This window comes from Hyperolius riggenbachi, chromosome 2 (assembly GCF_040937935.1).
Source record: "Hyperolius riggenbachi isolate aHypRig1 chromosome 2, aHypRig1.pri, whole genome shotgun sequence".
In the NCBI taxonomy this organism is placed as follows: domain Eukaryota; kingdom Metazoa; phylum Chordata; class Amphibia; order Anura; family Hyperoliidae; genus Hyperolius; species Hyperolius riggenbachi.
In genome coordinates, this window is record NC_090647.1 from 459,791,725 (window position 1) to 459,811,202 (window position 19,478).

At 45.2% G+C, this 19,478-nt stretch overlaps 1 protein-coding gene across 24 annotated transcripts in view; it reads left to right on the top strand.

Moving 5' to 3' along the window:
- MYO18A (myosin XVIIIA) overlaps window positions 1-19,478 on the top strand; it is a 488,146-nt gene that overhangs the window by 266,407 nt on the left and 202,261 nt on the right. For all 24 annotated transcript variants that reach the window (XM_068270111.1, XM_068270110.1, XM_068270109.1 and 21 more), the window contains 2 exons: window positions 8,052-8,193; window positions 17,214-17,373. In XM_068270111.1, coding sequence (XP_068126212.1) covers window positions 8,052-8,193; window positions 17,214-17,373 — 302 coding nt within the window. The remainder of the gene's footprint in view (window positions 1-8,051; window positions 8,194-17,213; window positions 17,374-19,478) is intronic.

The following is a 19,478-nucleotide window of genomic DNA, read 5'->3' on the forward strand; positions in this document are numbered from 1 at the left end:
GGCCTGATCTGATGGGTAGGTGTGCTAGGGGGTGACAGGAGGTGATTGATGGGTGTCTCAAGGTGTGATTAGAGGGGGGAAATAGATGCAAGCAATGCACTGGCGAGGTGATCAGGGCTGGGGTCTGAGGGCGTTCTGAGGTGTGGGCGGGTGATTGGGTGCCCGCAAGGGGCAGATTAGGGTCTAATCTGATGGGTAACAGTGACAGGTGGTGATAGGGGGTGATTGATGGGTAATTAGTGGGTGTTTAGAGGAGAGAATAGATGTAAACAATGGATTTGGGAGGTGATCTGATGTCGGATCTGCGGGCGATCTATTGGTGTGGGTGGGTGATCAGATTGCCCGCAAGGGGCAGGTTAGGGGCTGATTGATGGGTGGCAGTGACAGGGGGTGATTGATGGGTGGCAGTGACAGGGGGTGATTGATGGGTGATTGACAGGTAATCAGTGGGTTATTACAGGGGAGAACAGATGTAAATATTGCACGGGCGAATTGATAAGGGGGGGGTCTGAGGGCAATCTGAGCGTGTGGGCAGGTGATTGGGTGCCCGCAAGGGGCAGATTAGGGTCTAATCTGATGGGTAACAGTGACAGGTGGTGATAGGGGGTGATTGATGGGTAATTAGTGGGTGTTTAGAGGAGAGAATAGATGTAAACAATGGATTTGGGAGGTGATCTGATGTCGGATCTGCGGGCGATCTATTGGTGTGGGTGGGTGATCAGATTGCCCGCAAGGGGCAGGTTAGGGGCTGATTGATGGGTGGCAGTGACAGGGGGTGATTGATGGGTGGCAGTGACAGGGGGTGATTGATGGGTGATTGACAGGTAATCAGTGGGTTATTACAGGGGAGAACAGATGTAAATATTGCACGGGCGAATTGATAAGGGGGGGGTCTGAGGGCAATCTGAGCGTGTGGGCAGGTGATTGGGTGCCCGCAAGGGGCAGATTAGGGTCTAATCTGATGGGTAACAGTGACAGGTGGTGATAGGGGGTGATTGATGGGTAATTAGTGGGTGTTTAGAGGAGAGAATAGATGTAAACAATGGATTTGGGAGGTGATCTGATGTCGGATCTGCGGGCGATCTATTGGTGTGGGGGGGTGATCAGATTGCCCGCAAGGGGCAGATCAGGGGCTGATTGATGGGTGGCAGTGACAGGGGGTGATTGACGGGTGATTGACAGGTGATTGACAGGTGATTGACAGGTGATTGACAGGTGATCAGGGGGGATAGATGCATACAGTACACGGGGGGGGGGGGGGTCTGGGGGGGGTCTGGGGAGAATCTGAGGGGTGGGGGGGTGATCAGGAGGGAGTAGGGGGCAGATTAGGGACTTAAAAAAAAAATAGCGTTGACAGATAGTGACAGGGAGTGATTGATGGGTGATTAGGAGGGTGACTGGGTGCAAACAGTGGTCTGGGGGGTGGGCAGGGGGGGGTCTGAGGGGTGCTGTGGGCGATCAGGGGGCAGGGGGGGGGGAAATCAGTGTGTTTGGTGCAGACTAGGGTGGCTGCAGCCTGCCCTGGTGGTCCCTCGGACACTGGGACCACCAGGGCAGGAGGCAGCCAGTATAATAGGCTTTGTATACATTACAAAGCCTATTATACACTGTTGCAGCGGCGATCCGGATGCCAGTAACCCGCCGGCGCTTCCGAACGGCCGGCGGGTTACGGCGAACGGGGGGCGGAGCCAGTCCCCGGCGGCTGATCGCGTCACGAATGACGCGATCGCCGCATAGCCACTCCCGCAGCCGCCCCCGCCGATGGGCGTATTGCGGTCGTTTGGGCCCAGACTTTGCCGCCGCCCATCGGCTGGGGGCGGTCGTTATGTGGTTATACTAGCTACACTGGGGGCCACTATACTAGCTATACTGGGGCAACTATGGGCGCCACTATACTACCTATACTGGAGGGCAGCTGTACGGGGGCCACTATACTAGCTACACTGGGGGCAGCAACACTACCTACATTGGGGGCAGCAGCTATGCTGCCTATCCTGGGGGCAACTATACTACCTTCAATGGGGGCAACTATACTACCTTCACTGGGGGCAACTAGCTACCTATACTGGGGGCAACTGCTAGCTACCTATACTGGGGGCAGTTGCGGCACCGGGGGGGGGGGGGGGTGCTTTGGGTGCTGAAGCACCCCCTAAAATTCTCCAAGCACCCCACCCCCCAGCGTGAACTGACTTTCGGCATCTAATAGATGTCTTGTCAGTTCACCGCAGCAGCAGAGCAGGGCTATATTAAAATGTCCGAAGCCCTGCTCTGGAGACTTTGGGAGTTTCAGTTGCTGTCTGCAGAGGATCGTGGAAGCTGCGCACCGGACGGAGGCCCGGGACAGGAGCTCTGCTGCAGGTGAGTAAATTTTTTTTTTTTTGTTTTTTTTTATAATTTATATTTTTACGTTTATGTTCTGGCCAGGTCTGCTTCACGATTGAAGTGTTTTCTGGGCAAATCTGCCGACATGATTGCATGTATTTTCTGGGCAAATCTGCCGACATGATTGCATGTATTTTCTGGGCAAATCTGCTGACATGATTGAACCTATTCTCTGGGCAAATCTGCACACATTATGTGTATTTTCTTGAGAAAACCTGCACAATTATGTGAATTTTCTGGGGAAAGGGTCACCAAAACTTGGGTCCACTGTCTTTGCGTTGCACTTTTAAAGGGAACCCGAGGTGAGAATAATAGTGAGGCTGCCATATTTATCTCCTTTTAAGCAATACCAGTTGCCTGGCTGCCGTGCTGGTCCTCTGCCTCTAATTCTTTCAACCATAGACCCTGAACAAGCATGCTTGTTTCTGGTGTGATTCAGTTCACTACTGCAGCCAAATAGATCAGCAGGGCTGGCAGGCAACTAGTATTGTTTAAAAGGAGATAATATGGCAGCCTCCATATCACTCTCACCCCGGGTTCACAGTAAATTACAGTTAGCTCCGCCCTCATCCGGTCTCGCCCATTTTTTGCCATGTTATATCCCCACCCGTTTTTTGCCCCTTTACTTTTTGTGTGTGTGTGTGTGTGTGTGTGTGTGTGTGTGTGTGTGGGGGGGGGTCTTATAATACCCAGCACCGGGTGTCAGATACCCTAGGTACGCCACTGGATTACACACAGGTGCACTCTATTTAGTCATTAGCACTCATCAGGCAATGTCTATAGGCAACTGACTGCACTCAGATCAAAGGGGGTCGTATAATTATGCACACACCGCTTTGCAGTTATTTATTTGTAAAAAATGTTTGGAATCGTGTATGATTTTCGTTCCACTTCTCATGTGTACACCACTTTGTGTTGGTCTTTCATGTGGAATTCCAATAAAATTGGTGCATGTTTGTGGCAGTAATGTGACAAAATGTGGAAAACTTCAAGGGTGCCGCATACTTTTGCAACCCACTGCTGGAGTTGTTTACAGTAACTCCAGATAACAAGGTCAAAATACTGTGCAGAGAGAAAATGCACATGATTTTTTTTTTGTATTTTGCCAAGCTGCTGTGTGAAGTGGGCATCACTAGCAAGATTGCAGCTCTTAGTTAGACAAGAAAAACAGGCAGCACGAATCACCTATTGAAACTGATACTGTAGTGGAAATATACTGTGGAAAGTATGTCTGTATCTTCAAGATGTAGATTTGTCGCATTTTTCAAGCATAGGAAATCTGGCCCGCAGAGCCATTTAATTTGGACCCCAAGTGGTTTCCCCACTTTGCATTATGTTTGGCAAACTGCAAACTCAGGTATATAGTAATACTGTAATCCCCAAACACTCACTGGAAATAGCAGACTAATAAGTCAGCATAATTGAAACAGTCTCATTATGCTTCAGCAAGGCCTCTTTCAGATTGTGTCCCTTCACTTCACGTTATAGAGATTTGAGTCCTAATGGTCACGTGGTGCAAGATTTGCAGTTCCGGCCTTGGCCAGACGTAGATCTCACTATACACATCATTTCACTTGTCACTATTACAGCACTTTACAAGCCCCGTAAAACTGATGAAATAGTGATGTCTGGATTTCAGCATTTATGGCCCTGAAGCTGCGGCTTGTGACATTATAGCCGAGATGTAATTCTTGTGCAAAGAAGTGTGCTAAGCGCTTAGTTTATAGCAAGGTTGTAACCTGTGCTGTGATAGATGATGTTTGCTGTGACCTTTGGAACATTGTCCATCAATGCCGATTTCCTATTTCAAGGTTGCCTCTTCCCTGAGACGTTATCTTTTCCTGTATGCTTTAATGTAACAGAAAACAGATGGGATCTTATTGACATCGGTAAAATCCCATATGAAATGCTTTTACCTCGTCATTGGCAGCGGCTGAAGGTCTTGAAGCCTCACTTATTTTTATGTTGAGTGGTAAATGTTTGTAATCAGTACTTTCATGCGTTCGGTTCATTCACTAAGTAAAAAGTTGAGACAAGCAGCAATCTGCAGCAGCCAATCAGTTTTGTTTTTCAGGACATACATCAGTTTAGGGAAAACCTTAACAGTTTTATGAACTGATAACTAGGCATGTCAGTCATTTGGAATTCATAACTGAATTGATTTCTGTAAAAGGAGGCATGTTGTATAGATAGTTTTGGGTTTAAAGAAGGTCAGTGCAGGTTAGGGTTAAAAGATGCAAGTCTTAAAGTAGATCCGAGATAAATTTTTACGCATTGTTTAACCACTTCAGGATTCTGCGTACGCTTAAGTACGCCCCTGAATCCTGAAGTGGATTCCATGGAAACGGCCGCTCGTATGAGCGGCCGTTCCATGTCAGCTCACGGAGGGTGTCTCCGTGAACACCCTGCGAGCCGATCGGCGGCTCGCAGGGTAAATGTAAACACACGGGGAAGATTTTACCCGGTGTTTACATGTATACAGCGCTGCTGCGCAGCAGCGCCGTAGAGGGGATCGGCGATCCCCGGCCTCTGATTGGCCGGGGATCGCCGGCATCTGATAGGCTAAAGCCTATCCCATCAGGCGCAGGACGGAAATCCGTCCTGCGCCGCTCACAGAGGAAGGGGAAGGAAAGGGGAAGGAGGCCAGGAAGCGCTGCGGAGGGGGGCTTTGAAGAGCCCCCCCGCAAGCGCAAGCAGCCGGCGGCGATCAGAGCCCCCTGCAGGACATCCCCCTAGTGGGGAAAAAAGGGTGGCAGTCTGATCGCCCTGGCTGCCAGCTGATCGGTGCTGCGGGCTGGAGAGCCCACGCAGCACCGATCAGCAAAAAACCCTGTGGTACAGAAGTGGTTAATTGTGTTCCTTTCATATAGTTTATAGGGCATTCCTCAAGCCAAATACTTTTTTTTTTTGTTTTAATACCCTAATTCCCTATAAACTAAACAAGCCTTGCCCACAGCTCCTCCAGCGCCTAGGCACTAGGAGGAGGAGATGTTACTAGCCAGAGATTTCAGAGGCAGAGGGGAGGAGGAGAGGGGAGTGAAGGTTTCACAGGCTGAGGGGTGGAGATGCAGAGCAGCTTGCCTGTGTGTAATGATCACATGCAGAACATGGCTGGTCTCATTGTAGCACAAGAAGAAATAATCATATATTGTTAAAGCTGTTTGCTGCTAGATTTGCTGAGTAAACTGTAGATAAGATATATAGACAAGTTATTGGTTATAGTTTGTTTTTCATCTCGGATTCTCTTTAAAGAGGAACTTTAACCTAGGATTGAACTCGATCCCAATCAGTAGCTGATGCCCTCTTTCCCAGGAAAAAGCTTTAACTTTTCTCAAATAAATAATCAGGGACATCTGTGTGGCTGATATTGTAGTGACACACCTCCCACAGCGTGATGTCAGGGCCATGGCCCTGACAGTTTCCTGTCTGTGAATCTTACTGCATTGAGGGAAATAATGGCCGTTTCCAACTGCCATGCAAGCAGTATCTCCCTCTGTGCATAGAAATCTCAGTAAGTGAACCCTCCACATTGATCACCTGGCAGGACTAAAGATGTTGCCACCTGTACAGTGGCAAGCATACAAACAACTAGGCTGTATTTCTTTTTTTTTTTTTTTTTTCGGCCTGAGTTGCACTTGTGCACCGCAGTTATGCATCTGAATCCCTGTATCCATGCAGTGCATGACTATCGGGAATAGAAATTTTGAAGCTGCATATTAATATCAATAGGCTGAGATTATATGTAACACACACACGTACACAAACACACACACGTACACACACACACACACGTACACACACACACACACGTACACACACACACGTACACTCACGTACTCACCTACACACGTACTCACGTACACACACACACACAGGTGTACACACACACACAGGTACACACACGTACACACACACACGTACACACACACACACACAGGTATACACACACACACACACACACACACACACACACACAGGTACACACACACACACAGGTACACACACACACAGGTACACACACACACACAGGTACACACACACACACAGGTACACACACACACACAGGTGTACACACACACACAGGTACACACACGTACACACACACACGTACACACACACACACACAGGTACACACACAGGTATACACACACACACACACACACACACACACACACACACACAGGTGTACACACACACACAGGTACACACACGTACACACACACACGTACACACACACACACACAGGTACACACACAGGTATACACACACACACACACACACACACACACAGGTACACACACACACACAGGTACACACACACACAGGTACACACACACACACAGGTACACACACACACACACAGGTACACACACACACAGGTACACACACACACACACGTACACACACACACGTACACACGTACACACACACGTACACTCACGTACTCACCTACACACGTACTCACGTACACACACACACACAGGTGTACACACACACACAGGTACACACACGTACACACACACGTACACACACACACACACACACACAGGTACACACACAGGTATGCACACACACACACACACACACACACACACACACACAGGTACACACACACACACACACACACACACACACACACACACACACACACACACACACACACACAGGTACACACACACACACAGGTACACACACACACAGGTACACACACACACACAGGTACACACACACACACAGGTACACACACACACAGGTACACACACACACAGGTACACACACACACACAGGTACACACACACACAGGTACACACACACACAGGTACACACACACACACACACAGGTACACACACACACACACACACACAGGTACACACACACACACACACACACACACAGGTACACACACACACACAGGTACACACACACAGGTACACACACACACAGGTACACACACACAGGTACACACACACACAGGTACACACACACACACAGGTACACACACACACACACACACAGGTACACACACACACAGGTACACACGTACGTACACACACACACACACACACACACACACACACACACACACACACACACACACACACACATGTTACTTCTAAGGTTTTGTGCTGCATTCAGCTGGGCCAGACAGAACAGCCCAGCACAAAGCTTGCAGTGTCTATTTGTTAAGTGGATCTTTGTATTGTCCTTTAGCAAGAGCTGTAATTTTGCCTTGTTGCTGCCCAGACTGAATATACAGCTGAAGCAAGAATGCAGACTAAAACATTTTACTACAAAATAATGTGTTTTTACAAGCTGGAGCATTAAGTATCGATTCCCTCCTTTAAGTGTCTTTGGAAAATAGGGCCTAGAATTACCCCTGCTGACTCCGCGGCCCTGTGATTACTACTTTTTTTTCCTCTTCAGACCCCTTTTTTCTCTGCTGCTGTTTCATCAGGAAAATCAGGCTGGCAATTAGAGTCAAAGCTGCCTGGAGGACTGGAGAAATGAGATGAGAATGTGGCTAAGTGGGAAAAGAAGGTGGTTGTTACTCTGATTAATGGAAGTTTGTTAGCAGGTCTCATTCCTTGGGCTTGTACATGAAAAATATGCTTGACAGAGGAAGACTGCAGAAATGCATCTTGGGTAATCCGTTTGCTTTTAATCTCAGGTAAGGACTCTTGCAAGGACTGATGAGGCCAGAGGTTTGCTGTGGTTGCTGGAGGAAGAAGCCTTGCAGCCTGGTGGAAATGAAGACACCTTACTGGATAGATTGTTCACATACTACGGCCCTCAGGAAGGAGAGGAAGCCGGTAACTGATTGTATTTTCTGTTTATCTATTTATCTATTTTTCTCCTTTTCCTGTGGAGACTAGTATTGATGTGCAGTATTTCCCATAAGAGCCGGTTCACCCACATATCGTTCATCCAGGAACTAATCACTACACCGCCCAGTGCCATTTGGCAAAGCAAGGAGACATATTAGAATCCTTACCTGGGGTCCTACTGGGGTTCTGAACCTTTCATAAAGGGAATGCACACATCGTGTTTCAGACCTATATTTCAGGGAGTAACAAACTCCCACGGTGTAAAGTAATGGATGCATTGTAACATCGCACTGCAATGTACCACCTATGCGACATTCAAAATGCGGGCAGTTCAAAATGCGGTTCATCTTAACGTACTGGATGAGCATAAACAGTGACAGTGAAGCATACTTTTCATTGATGGTGTGCTTCACTGTGTATGGTCAGTGGTGTAGCTAAGGAGCTGTGGGCCTCAATGCAAGTTTTACAATGCACTCTATGATTTACAATTGATACAGCGCACCAAAACCTGCCAATGGCAACTACAGTGTCAGAGGTGCTAGAAGGGGATGGGGAGCTGTTTGTTAATGATTCTCACTATTCAAAGTATCTATAGTAGTGATTATTATGAGCACAGGACCAATAGAGAACTAATACTGTAGTTGAGGGAGGGCCCTTCGGGGCCCCTCTGACTTAAGGGCCCCAATGCGATTGCAACCTCTGCAACCCCTATTGCTTTGCCCCTGTGTATGGTGCAAAGCGCAGATAGTGTGTGGTGCAGCTTCTCTGTTCTGCTTAATTTATGCTTTTACAGGGAACCCCATGTCCACTTTGAATCTAGCCTTACTGAAGGGAACCTGAACCAAAGTTCTGGTCCATAAACACATACTTACTGAAGAGAGTCACACTGGGACCCTCCGGGATCACCTGGGCCATGCTAATCCTCTGGCATGACTGCAGCTGTGCTGCACCTGCAAAAGCATGGCCGCTCCTACACAGTAGCACGGAGTGTCTCCAGCTTACTGCACGGGCGGGGTTGTACTCTTTCATGTGCAGAACCACAAGCCCTTGTCGTAACTCCTTGGGGAAGGATAGGTTACTGCTCGGCAACGGGAATGAAGGATGGTGTGGGAGCCACTCGTCTTCGGAAGCATTCGTATACCCGAGTACTGCCAAGGAGACTCGAAGATACAGCTGGTGGGAAGAGGAACACAGCAACACAGAGAGGACCAGGGAGGTTTGGGCAGAGGTGTTTATAGCTATCAACTAAGACAAAATGAAAAAGTGGGTAAACAAAAGTAAAACATTAATATTGCGGGAACCTTAAACAGAAAGTGCAGGTGCTAAAGTGGTGTGGCTAGATCGAACACATAATAAAAACAAATCAAAACACAAATGTTGTTTACATGGAAATTATTAGTTTAGAAGAACTTGCAGTATTCTGCATAAAAGCAGTTTCACCTTGACACTGTTTAGTCCGTGAACTGATTTTTGTGCTACCTAACACAAAGCAAGCAGATATTTTGTGCATTACAAACCTTAATTGGCTGCATACTGGGGTTCTGAACTTTTCACAAAGGGAATGCACACATCATGCTTCATACTAAGATGCCACTGCAGAACCCCAGCATGCCCCCAATCAAAGTTTTTGAAGCATGAAATGTCAGGTTGAACTAGCTTTTGTGCAAAATATTGCTCTTTGTTGTAGACAAGACCGTGCACTGATTAAGGGCTCTGCCTCTGACACAGGAGACCAGTATTCTTCCTGTTCAGTGTAACAGCACCAATTCAGTAAGGAGACATTGGGTAAGACTCCCTATGGGCTAGTTCACACTTGGTGCTTTGGTAGCGTTTTGCTGATTGCTGGCGATCAGCAAAAAGCTGTGTTTTCACTGTACACGAAAGCGATTTAGGTGTGATTCTATAACATTGCAATGCAATCACTCCAAAAATGCTGCATGCACCATCAGCAAATCGATAATCACTGGCGATCGCTACAGTGTGAATGCTACCATTGGCTTGCATTAGCAGCAGCAATTTGCTGATCGCCGGTGATCAGCACATCACTGAAAAATCGCCAGTGTGAACTAGTCCTGACACTGCTACTGCCTACTAAGCGCACCCTAGTGGCTGCAGCTCTGGTGCTTTGAGTCTGCCTGGAGAAAAGCGCGATATAAATGTCATGTCTCTTGTCTTGGAAACTGGTATCCTTCATTTTTGCAACGTTTGTACATTTTTACCACTGTTTTTATTACTGTCTTTGTTAAAGGTTGCTGTGTGTACATTTTGGAATGCTGAGATAGTATTGGTTGGGAAGGGGGGGAGGGGGAGGTCGGCCTGAATGTAGGAGTGGGTGCCCTCTAATGGCCCATACTCACGAGTGACATTTGTCGCCGCAACACGCGGCGCGCGCGTGTTGCGGCGACAGGTCGCCCGTGAGTATGGGCCGTCGCACACGCGCGCACCCCGAACTGTCGCCCGCCGCTCATGTCGCCATGCGATTGAAACTTTCAATCGCATGGCGACAGTCGCCGCTGCCCCCCCGCCGCAACTGTCGCTAGTCCGCGTGAGTACGCGGACTAGCGACAGCAACCTCCATGTAGGTACACAGACCTTCCGGTGAGCTTCCGGCGGGGGGTGGAGGAACGTCAGCGACAGCTTCCGCCTTGCCGCTGGTCCCTCTTCCGCGTGTGTACGCGGAGGGACCTGGCGAGAAGCTGTCGCCGGCCTGTCGCCCACACGCTCACGTGTGCTGGCGACAGGCCACATTTCTCGCCCGTGAGTATGGGCCATAACAGTGTCGCAGGGTGACCCTGTGACACATAATTACCCCTGTATGTATGTTTTATTTATACTTTTATTTCAGGATGAACTTGTTAACCATAATTACCTATTATAAGGGAAGAATTCTGGTACATATGAACATTAACATGTTAATGGCTGAAGCAATCACAAGTGATCATTTCAGTTTGTCTGTTAAAGCTTTCCTATCATAGGTACCCATCAAAACATGGACGAAAGTTAGTCATTCATTCATGGCAGAATGGTTTGGTTCATTGCTGTGACTCTGCGCATTGTGGGGAACCTCCTGCTTCCGCTTTCCTTTCCATCTCCTTGTCACTGTCTACAGAGTGTTGTCCAGTGTGATAGTGAATAATCATTTCAGCAGGTATCTGTATGCTGGGCTCATCTCTTGTGTAGTATTGTCTTAATACTAGTGATTTGCAAGCAGGGAGCACTCACTGCTTTCAAATCGCTAGTATTGAGACACTTTTGTTATTTGATCTGAGGAAGCGGACTGCGATCCGCGAAACGCGTTATCATTTAAGTGTCTAGTTCAGGCATGGGCAAACTTGGCCCTCCAGCTGTTAAGGAACTACAAATCCCACAATGCATTTGCCTTTGAGTCATGAACGTGGCTGTCAGACTCCTGCAATGCATTGTGGGACTTGTAGTTCCTCAACAGCTGGAGGGCCAAGTTTGCCCATGCAGTTTCTATTAAAAATGTTATTACTGTTTTTGGGCTACCCCCTTTTTTAGAGGTAAGCCTATTTATGTATGTTTTATACAGCTTACAATATCCATTCCACACATCACATATTGGGGCGCTTCCTCCCTTCCAGTAATCCAGTAATATCCCACACCAACCCCCCCTGCTCGGAGTGTTGGCCATGTATGTTGGTTCCTTGGACTGCTTTTTCTTTTCTTGTAGAGCGACCTACATTGACGAAGACCAAAGAACTCGAGTGAGGACGGGCTTTCCTCACCAGCTGTTACACTGTGGTGGCTGGTCTTGCAACCTATTCTTGTTTTCTGCACATACTGTTGAGTGTCCCATACCCTCAACGTGCTACACTATCAGGGTCTCCTGGTGTCCCTGTCTCATTTTTGTGTCCTTTGGAAGGTCCTCGGACTCCATTATTATCACACCCTCTATGTGTAGTATTGTATAGTCTTCTTGCTTGCAGTCATTTGAATCCGATGAAGGACAATGCACTAACTCTCCTTTCACATTAGGTTCTGTGTTGCCCGTTCTGATGGACCACATGCAAGGTGACATGAAAATCTACTAACTTTCATGTTACCATTCACGTTAGTTAAAGCATTCCAGAGCGGTATCTTGTAACTCCTCCGGGAACATTTAATCACACTACGCAAGCGATTTCCCGTCGGGTGAATTGGAACTAGCATCACTGATACGCATCAAAGCACTTCCCGTTGTCATGCCTTGCGTTGTAATGCATGCACAAAATCGGGTTCGTGCATGCGTTAGCTAGTGGGAAAGGGTCCTTTCTGGCAGGTTGTGCTAAAAGTAGATGATCTCTCCATAGTTATTCTGTGCCTTATAAATAGCCAATCGAGTGAGCGTTTACAAAACGTATTCATGAAATAATTTAGCACAACCTTAATTTTAAAATTTAGTTACTTTGAATGTCCCCAGTCAATATGTAAACCTAGTTTCACAAGCTTTACTTAAACCGTGCATTTATTCAGTGAAGGACATTATTAAGTGACTCAAATGTTAATTAAAGCAAAGCGGCTAAATTTGTCAATGAAAATGGAGCGAGACCCGTGTTTAGCTTTAAATATGCTCTTTTATTGGTTTTCCAATTAGATGATATGGATTTGTAAATCATTAAACAAAATATGCCAGTTAGGGATAACTTCAGGCTTACTGTCTGTTTGTGTAAGTGGTAGTAATTTTACCTTTTCATTTATTCATTTTTTTTTTTTAAATACCTTTTTTTTTTACGGCAAGTCAAGACAAATTATTTATAAAATAATGCTGCAGTAGCCTTTCTTAGAAGTTGTGACTGTAAAATGGAGTTATGTTGTACAACAGGGAAAATAAGTATTGAACAGGTCAACGTTTTTCTCAGTAACTTCAATTCTGTTCAACAATTAGGTATTTAGGCTTACAGAGTATAAACGTAAAATAAGGGCAATGATCAAATACAGTAGAGGGTAAATAGCATGTAATAAGAGTGCATATATAATCAAAATCAGGGCAAAACAAGACAACAAATTTCTATATAACTGAAGAGAAAAAAAGCAGAAAAGGGCTGTTTTCCACTACAAATCATATAAACACAATTGCCATTTTGATGCAATTTCAGGCCTCTTGCACACTACATGCGATTCCGATTTTATTTATTATCTGATCCGTGTTTTGACTCCATACTGCATGCTGCTATGTTTTTTAATCGGAATAAAAACTCAGAATCGCATGTAGTGTGCAAGAGCCTCATTGTGATTTTCATGCGGATCACTGGATGCTAGGAATAAGGATGATTAATGAAATGCAAATACTTTCAATTTCATGCAGGATTATGTAAATTTGCATGCAAATGTATGCAGCTTGAAAATTAACTTATCAAGTCTAACCCAGGTTTTAAATTGATTGGTCCATTTTCAAGTTGCAGAAATGTACATACATATTTACAAAGTCAGGCATGAACTTGGAAATATTTGCATCTTATTGATCATCCCTAGCTAGGAACAAAAGGAGAACATACATAATAAATGCAGGACTCAGAACCAGGTAATATTGGATCAAAATCCCAGCACAATCAATCTGATGTCAAAAGCCCCATTAGAAATACATTAAGTGCTCTTTTACACTACTATTTAACACCAAATGTTGGTAACAACCCAATAAATCCACACATACAAAAAAAAATCAAAACACTTAATTCCATAAATAAAAATATAACCATAAATGACGTTTATGTGTAGTAAAGTGGAATGACAAAGGGGAAAAATATTGAAAAAAAAAAGAGGTGCAAAAAGGCATGGAAAGCCATTAAACCAACTGAAAATTGTCAGTATTTAGAAAGCAATCCTGCCCAGTGCAAATTATAAACTGGTTTAATTCTAAATGACTCAGTATCACACAAGATGATTGTTGAAAAGTAAAGACTTCTCAACACTTGAAACCTTATAGTTGGAAAACATACTAATGACATTGGTTGCAGAAGTATTTCTAATCTTCTGAATATTCCAGTATTCCGTTGGGGTCATAATCGCTAAGTGGAAAGAAAATCAGTTTACCGTAGCTGACCTGAAGCGGCGTACACCCCCCCCCCCCCAGGCATTGCGCTACTTCTTCCACATGCAAACTATCTACTCCAAACCACCGCCTACTCTGTTCGGGCTGTGCAACCAGACGCTGCTACACAGACTCTGAACCAGCTTCTCACAGTGTCCTTTCCGACACAGCCACACACAAACTCACTCTCACACTCAATGGTTTAATTAATACATAGAGTACCTGAGGATGTTTTCAATTCTGTCAGCCCCATAGCCTTTCTGCACCTCAGTGATACATCACAGAAATGTTTTTAAAACGTTTTCCCTGGAAAGTGTCAAACACAAGCACTGAATGGGGATGACTCCAAATATTTCTCACTATTTACCCCAGTTAGTGGCTCCCATCATGGGTAATACTCCGGTTGGGGCTTCCCTGCTTTGTCAATCATTCAAGGTTTTCCAGCATTCTACAGTATACAGATATTCATTTCATATGAGCAGTCTGCCTGTCATTCTGGCTGACGGCAGCATAATACCTGGTATCTGAAAATCAGTAAATACAATCCACATTTGTATTAGAACATTCACCTCACTTGGACTGAAAAAGCCATTTGGTTAGCAGCAAAAACTGTCATAAATTCAAACCGATAACATCACATTGAGACTGCCTTATTTACCTTTGGATATACAAATGGTCTGAATAAAAGAGAACTTTCGTAGACCTATTGTCACTTCTTGCAAACAGTTCAAGTACAAAACACATACAGACCGAGTCCTTCACGTGCTATTTTACTGCGTTGTATGGCACATGTGACAAGAGGTATTTAAAACAAAACCCAACCATATTCTTTAACCGCCTTAGCGATAATCCCGAGTCAGGCTTGGGATGGAGATCCGCAGGCCAGAGCAGTAATTGCATGCCTGAGTGAGTTATATGCATGAGCTGCTTCAGATCTCTCTGTGGTATGTTTTTTTTTTCTTGTTTGTGCACTTTGATTGGCCCAATAGGCTGTCTGTCACTTGACAGGCAGCCTAGGGCCAAAGTGCGGGGATCTCGTCCTTCAAAGTGAATCAACCTCCAAGTCAGCTAGCTAATTGTACAAGCTGTTGCATTGGGTAAAGGAGAAAAAAGCGCCCATAAATATAGCACCAGACTATACATATCAATAAAGATTTATACCATTTTGATTATAACAAAACTTACACAATAAAATCAATTAAAATCACCAAAGGTGAGAACGGTGGGGTACAATTGTCATATTGATCACATGTGACGAGAGGTATTTAAAACAAAACCCAACCATATTCTTTATTTAACCAAGTGGTAAACTTACATTGAGAAGGATGAGATGAGAATGAGAGAAGACCTGCAGGCGGCGGTCTCCTCTCATCCTTCTCAATGTAAGTTTATCACTTGATTTCTTTCACCCTTGCACAGTAGAACTTTAAAACTATGTTGATAGAGGAAATATTTTGTGCACTCCCCAACTTGTGCTCTTTGGGAGTGTTGTATCAATTGTCTATACAGCATATATAATATTTGCCTTTTTGGCCAGGCACTGTTCACTTTACTCAACATACGTCTATTTATTTCATGTGATATTGCACCTTATTATTTATATGTTTGCTTACTTATGTATATAATTTGAGATTTTGAGGATTGCATATTTTATGTGGTATAATTCTAATTGATCAATATGACAATTGTACCCCCGCCTTTCTCACCTTTGGTGATTTTCATTGATTTTATTGTGTAAGCTTTGTTCCCAATAAAGATTTATACCATTTTGATTAAATGTATGGTCTGGTGCTATATTTCTGGGCACTTTTTTTTTCTCCTTTACCCAATGTATTAGCTCATTGCCCATGAGCACATTCCTTACAATTGGCCCCTTATTTACGGTGGGGGACCTCAATATCAATAATATTCCTTTATGGTGCTTGTCCAAATGTGTTTTTTTTGTACAAGCTGTTAGTCGGTATTTGACTGAAGCCAATCCTGATGTCATTTCCTCCCTTACTCTTTTTTTTTTCCCTAGATACTGCACTGCCATATCTAGATTGCTTTGTAAACACATGTGAGCACAGCATAGATGATCGTATTTCAGCAGCTTCTGCAGATGAGTGAGGTGTATTTCCCTTCTCACCCTTGTCACACTGGACTGCCCTCAACCAATCAGTGAGGAGCAGGAATGTGGGACGAGAGATAACAAGCTTCCCTCTTGTTGGCAATGTACCAGAATAGACCCAGACTGACTGAAATACGATTTATTACAGCAGAAACAATTATTATATATTGGATGCTTGCAATGCAGACAGCTTGTAGACTACCTAATAAACACAGAGCAGTGGGTAAATGGAATTTGATTTTGTGAGTAGCAACCCCGCTTTTTAGTGCTTTTTCCAAGAGACTGGACCTCAGTTATCAGTGTTTGGAGGTAGAATTGTGTATTGTTGCCCTCAAGCCATCTACCCTCAATTGTAAGCTCCTTGTGCACTAAGCTGAATCAGTTGTGGTGTGATTATTCTTCAATTGCACTGTAGTGTTGCTGAGAGGTTGCATTGCACCTTGACAGTGTGCCCATGAAGTGAGGCATACAGTACCATACAAGTATCCCTCACTCCCTATGTTATCCCGTGCTCCGTCTTGTTAACGCACTGCATGCAGTGTGTTACTGCATTGGTACCAGCCGCACCGCATCAACGTGACCGCCCCATAGAACAATCATTGCATTTACGCCACTTCTATGCAACGTGACACAACAGCAATAATGTGAAGGGGCCCCTAGCAACCAACTGGATGCTGTCAGCAACACAAACAGTTTTTTTTACACTTTACTAAATGAATACTGGGCTTTGATTTTTTTGGATTTATCAGCATTGATAAATGCTGTAGGTCAAAAAGTTAGAGGTAATCGATTTTTGTTTTCTTCCACCATTGTGAAATGTCTTTATCTCTAATAGTGCATAATTTCTTTGTTACCCTTTGTTACCAGGTAAGAAGCCATTACTCCGAAGCAATAAGGAGCGCCACTTCCTGCTGGGGCACAGCTATGGCACCAACTGGGTGGAGTACAATGCCACCGGGTGGCTGAACTATGTGAAGCAGAACCCCGCCTCTCAGAACGCTGCTGCTCTGCTGCAAGACTCCCAAAAGTCAGTGTGATGATGTCTTTTACTAACCTGTATTGTTCTTAGTACAGGTGACCATATGCAGAAGACACTCATTTAGCAAACTCAGCAAATCAACTTCTTTAAAAATCCTCCATTCTATATTGATGGTCAACAATGGGAAGCATTTCTACCGTAGCTTGATTACACTAAATGCCAGGTCAGGGAGGAGGCGTTTTCTTGAGAACTTATAAACCATAGTGGGTATATGTGAGGCACTCTGCTAGAATGTAATTTTTGCTGACAGTAGGCTGAGTTTAGTAAAGTCGAAGAACAACTAAAAACTCTAGAGATTCAAGGAAACCTGGACAGGAAAGCTAGGTGGACCTTCCAGATGCAACTCTGCCAAGGGTTCCATTCGGGGCCACCTCGGCCAGGAATCTAGAATGTTTAGGTGTCTCCCAAGACTGCTTACAGATCTGGCATGCTGGGTCTATAGGTGTCAGCCACTACTGAGTGTCTTGTCCCCATCCTTACCCTGCCTACTGTAAGCCACTCTGTAATTCTTTATGCTGTCACCACTCATGTCGTCCTTATAGCAGTTATCCCTCCTTCCTTCTGTAATGGATAATTGATATAATTGCTCAAAAGCTGCCCCAGCAGATAATCCCACTCCCTCCACTATTGCCTTAAATAACTGGATACAATGGGTGACTCATGGCTTAGCCCACACCCCCCAATGTCTTCCTGTAGCCCCATATGCAGAGCACACATTAGAGGCGTGACCTTGCTATGTGAAGTACCTGTTGGAAGCCTGCCAGTAGCTGTAGTTCCCTCCCCTGGCTCTGGCAGCAGTCCTTCCATTTTCCCTGCAGTAAGCCTACCTAGCTGCTAGAGCTCCAGGCTCACTGTCATCTGCCCACAGCGAACTTGGAAGTCTCATGGGAAGTTCAAAGCTGCAAGGGAGACCCAAGGACTGCTGGAAGACATAATTAGTGTAACAGTTACCTTTCAAATGCATATTCTGCATAGGGGTGCACCGCACATAAGCAGAATCCGTAGTGGCCGGTGCAGATAAGCCGACCCCCCACGTTTTACCCACATTTGGAGAGGGGGAAGGGGCTTACAAAATATCAGCTTTTCTTCAAGTAATATAAGGGTAGTTTTTTCCTTAAAAAATAATTTTTCTGCAAAAAAAAATCCATGAAAGAAGGAATTTCTTTATGACCATACCTGTTGCTTTACCAAACTAAATAACTACATAGGTTTACTACAAGCTAAAGCTGGACTTTGTGCTTTAAAGAACAACTGAAGTCAGAGGGATATGGAGACCTCCAGACTGACTAACAAAATCCGGCATCCTTGCTGTAAAAATAAGTTCTACTTACCTGCACACGGTGTCTCTATCTTGTCCCGTGAATGTCTCTGTCTTGTCCTGTGAAGCCGTCCCGAAGATCTCACATCACTCAACTCAGCCTGGTCCCGCCTTTCCTGTCTCCCCGTCGCAGTAAATAGATTGGCATTTTTTCGTCTGGAGGTCCCCTTTAAACAATGTGAATTGCCTGACTGTTCTGTTGATCTTGCCTCTAATACTTTAAGTTATAGACCCTGAACAAGCATGCAGATGATTCAGACACTACTGCATCAAAATAGATCAGCAGCACAGCCAAGCAACTGGAATTGTTTAAAAGGAAATACATGTGGCTGCCTCTATGTCGCTCTCACTTCAATTGTCCTTTAATAATAAATCATTGTCCAGATATTTAAAGAGGAGTATGCCCCCCCCCCCCTTTTTCTTTTATATTGGTTAACCAATTTACATCAGCTTGCTGAGGTAAAGATCTTCTTCCTTAAAGAGAACCCGAGGTGTGTTTAAAGAATGTTATCTGCATACAGAGGCTGGATCTGCCTATAGAGCCCAGCCTCTGTTGCTATCCCAAACCCCACTAAGGTCCCCCTGCACTCTGCAATCCCTCATAAATCACAGCCATGCTGTGAGGCTGTGTTTACATCTGTAGTGTCAGTCTCAGCTGCTCCCCCGCCTCCTGCATAGCTCCGGTCCCTGCCCCCGTCCCTTCCCTCCAATCAGCAGGGAGGGAAGGGATGCAGGCGGGGACTGGAGTTCTTCAAGAGGCGGGGAGAGCAGCAGA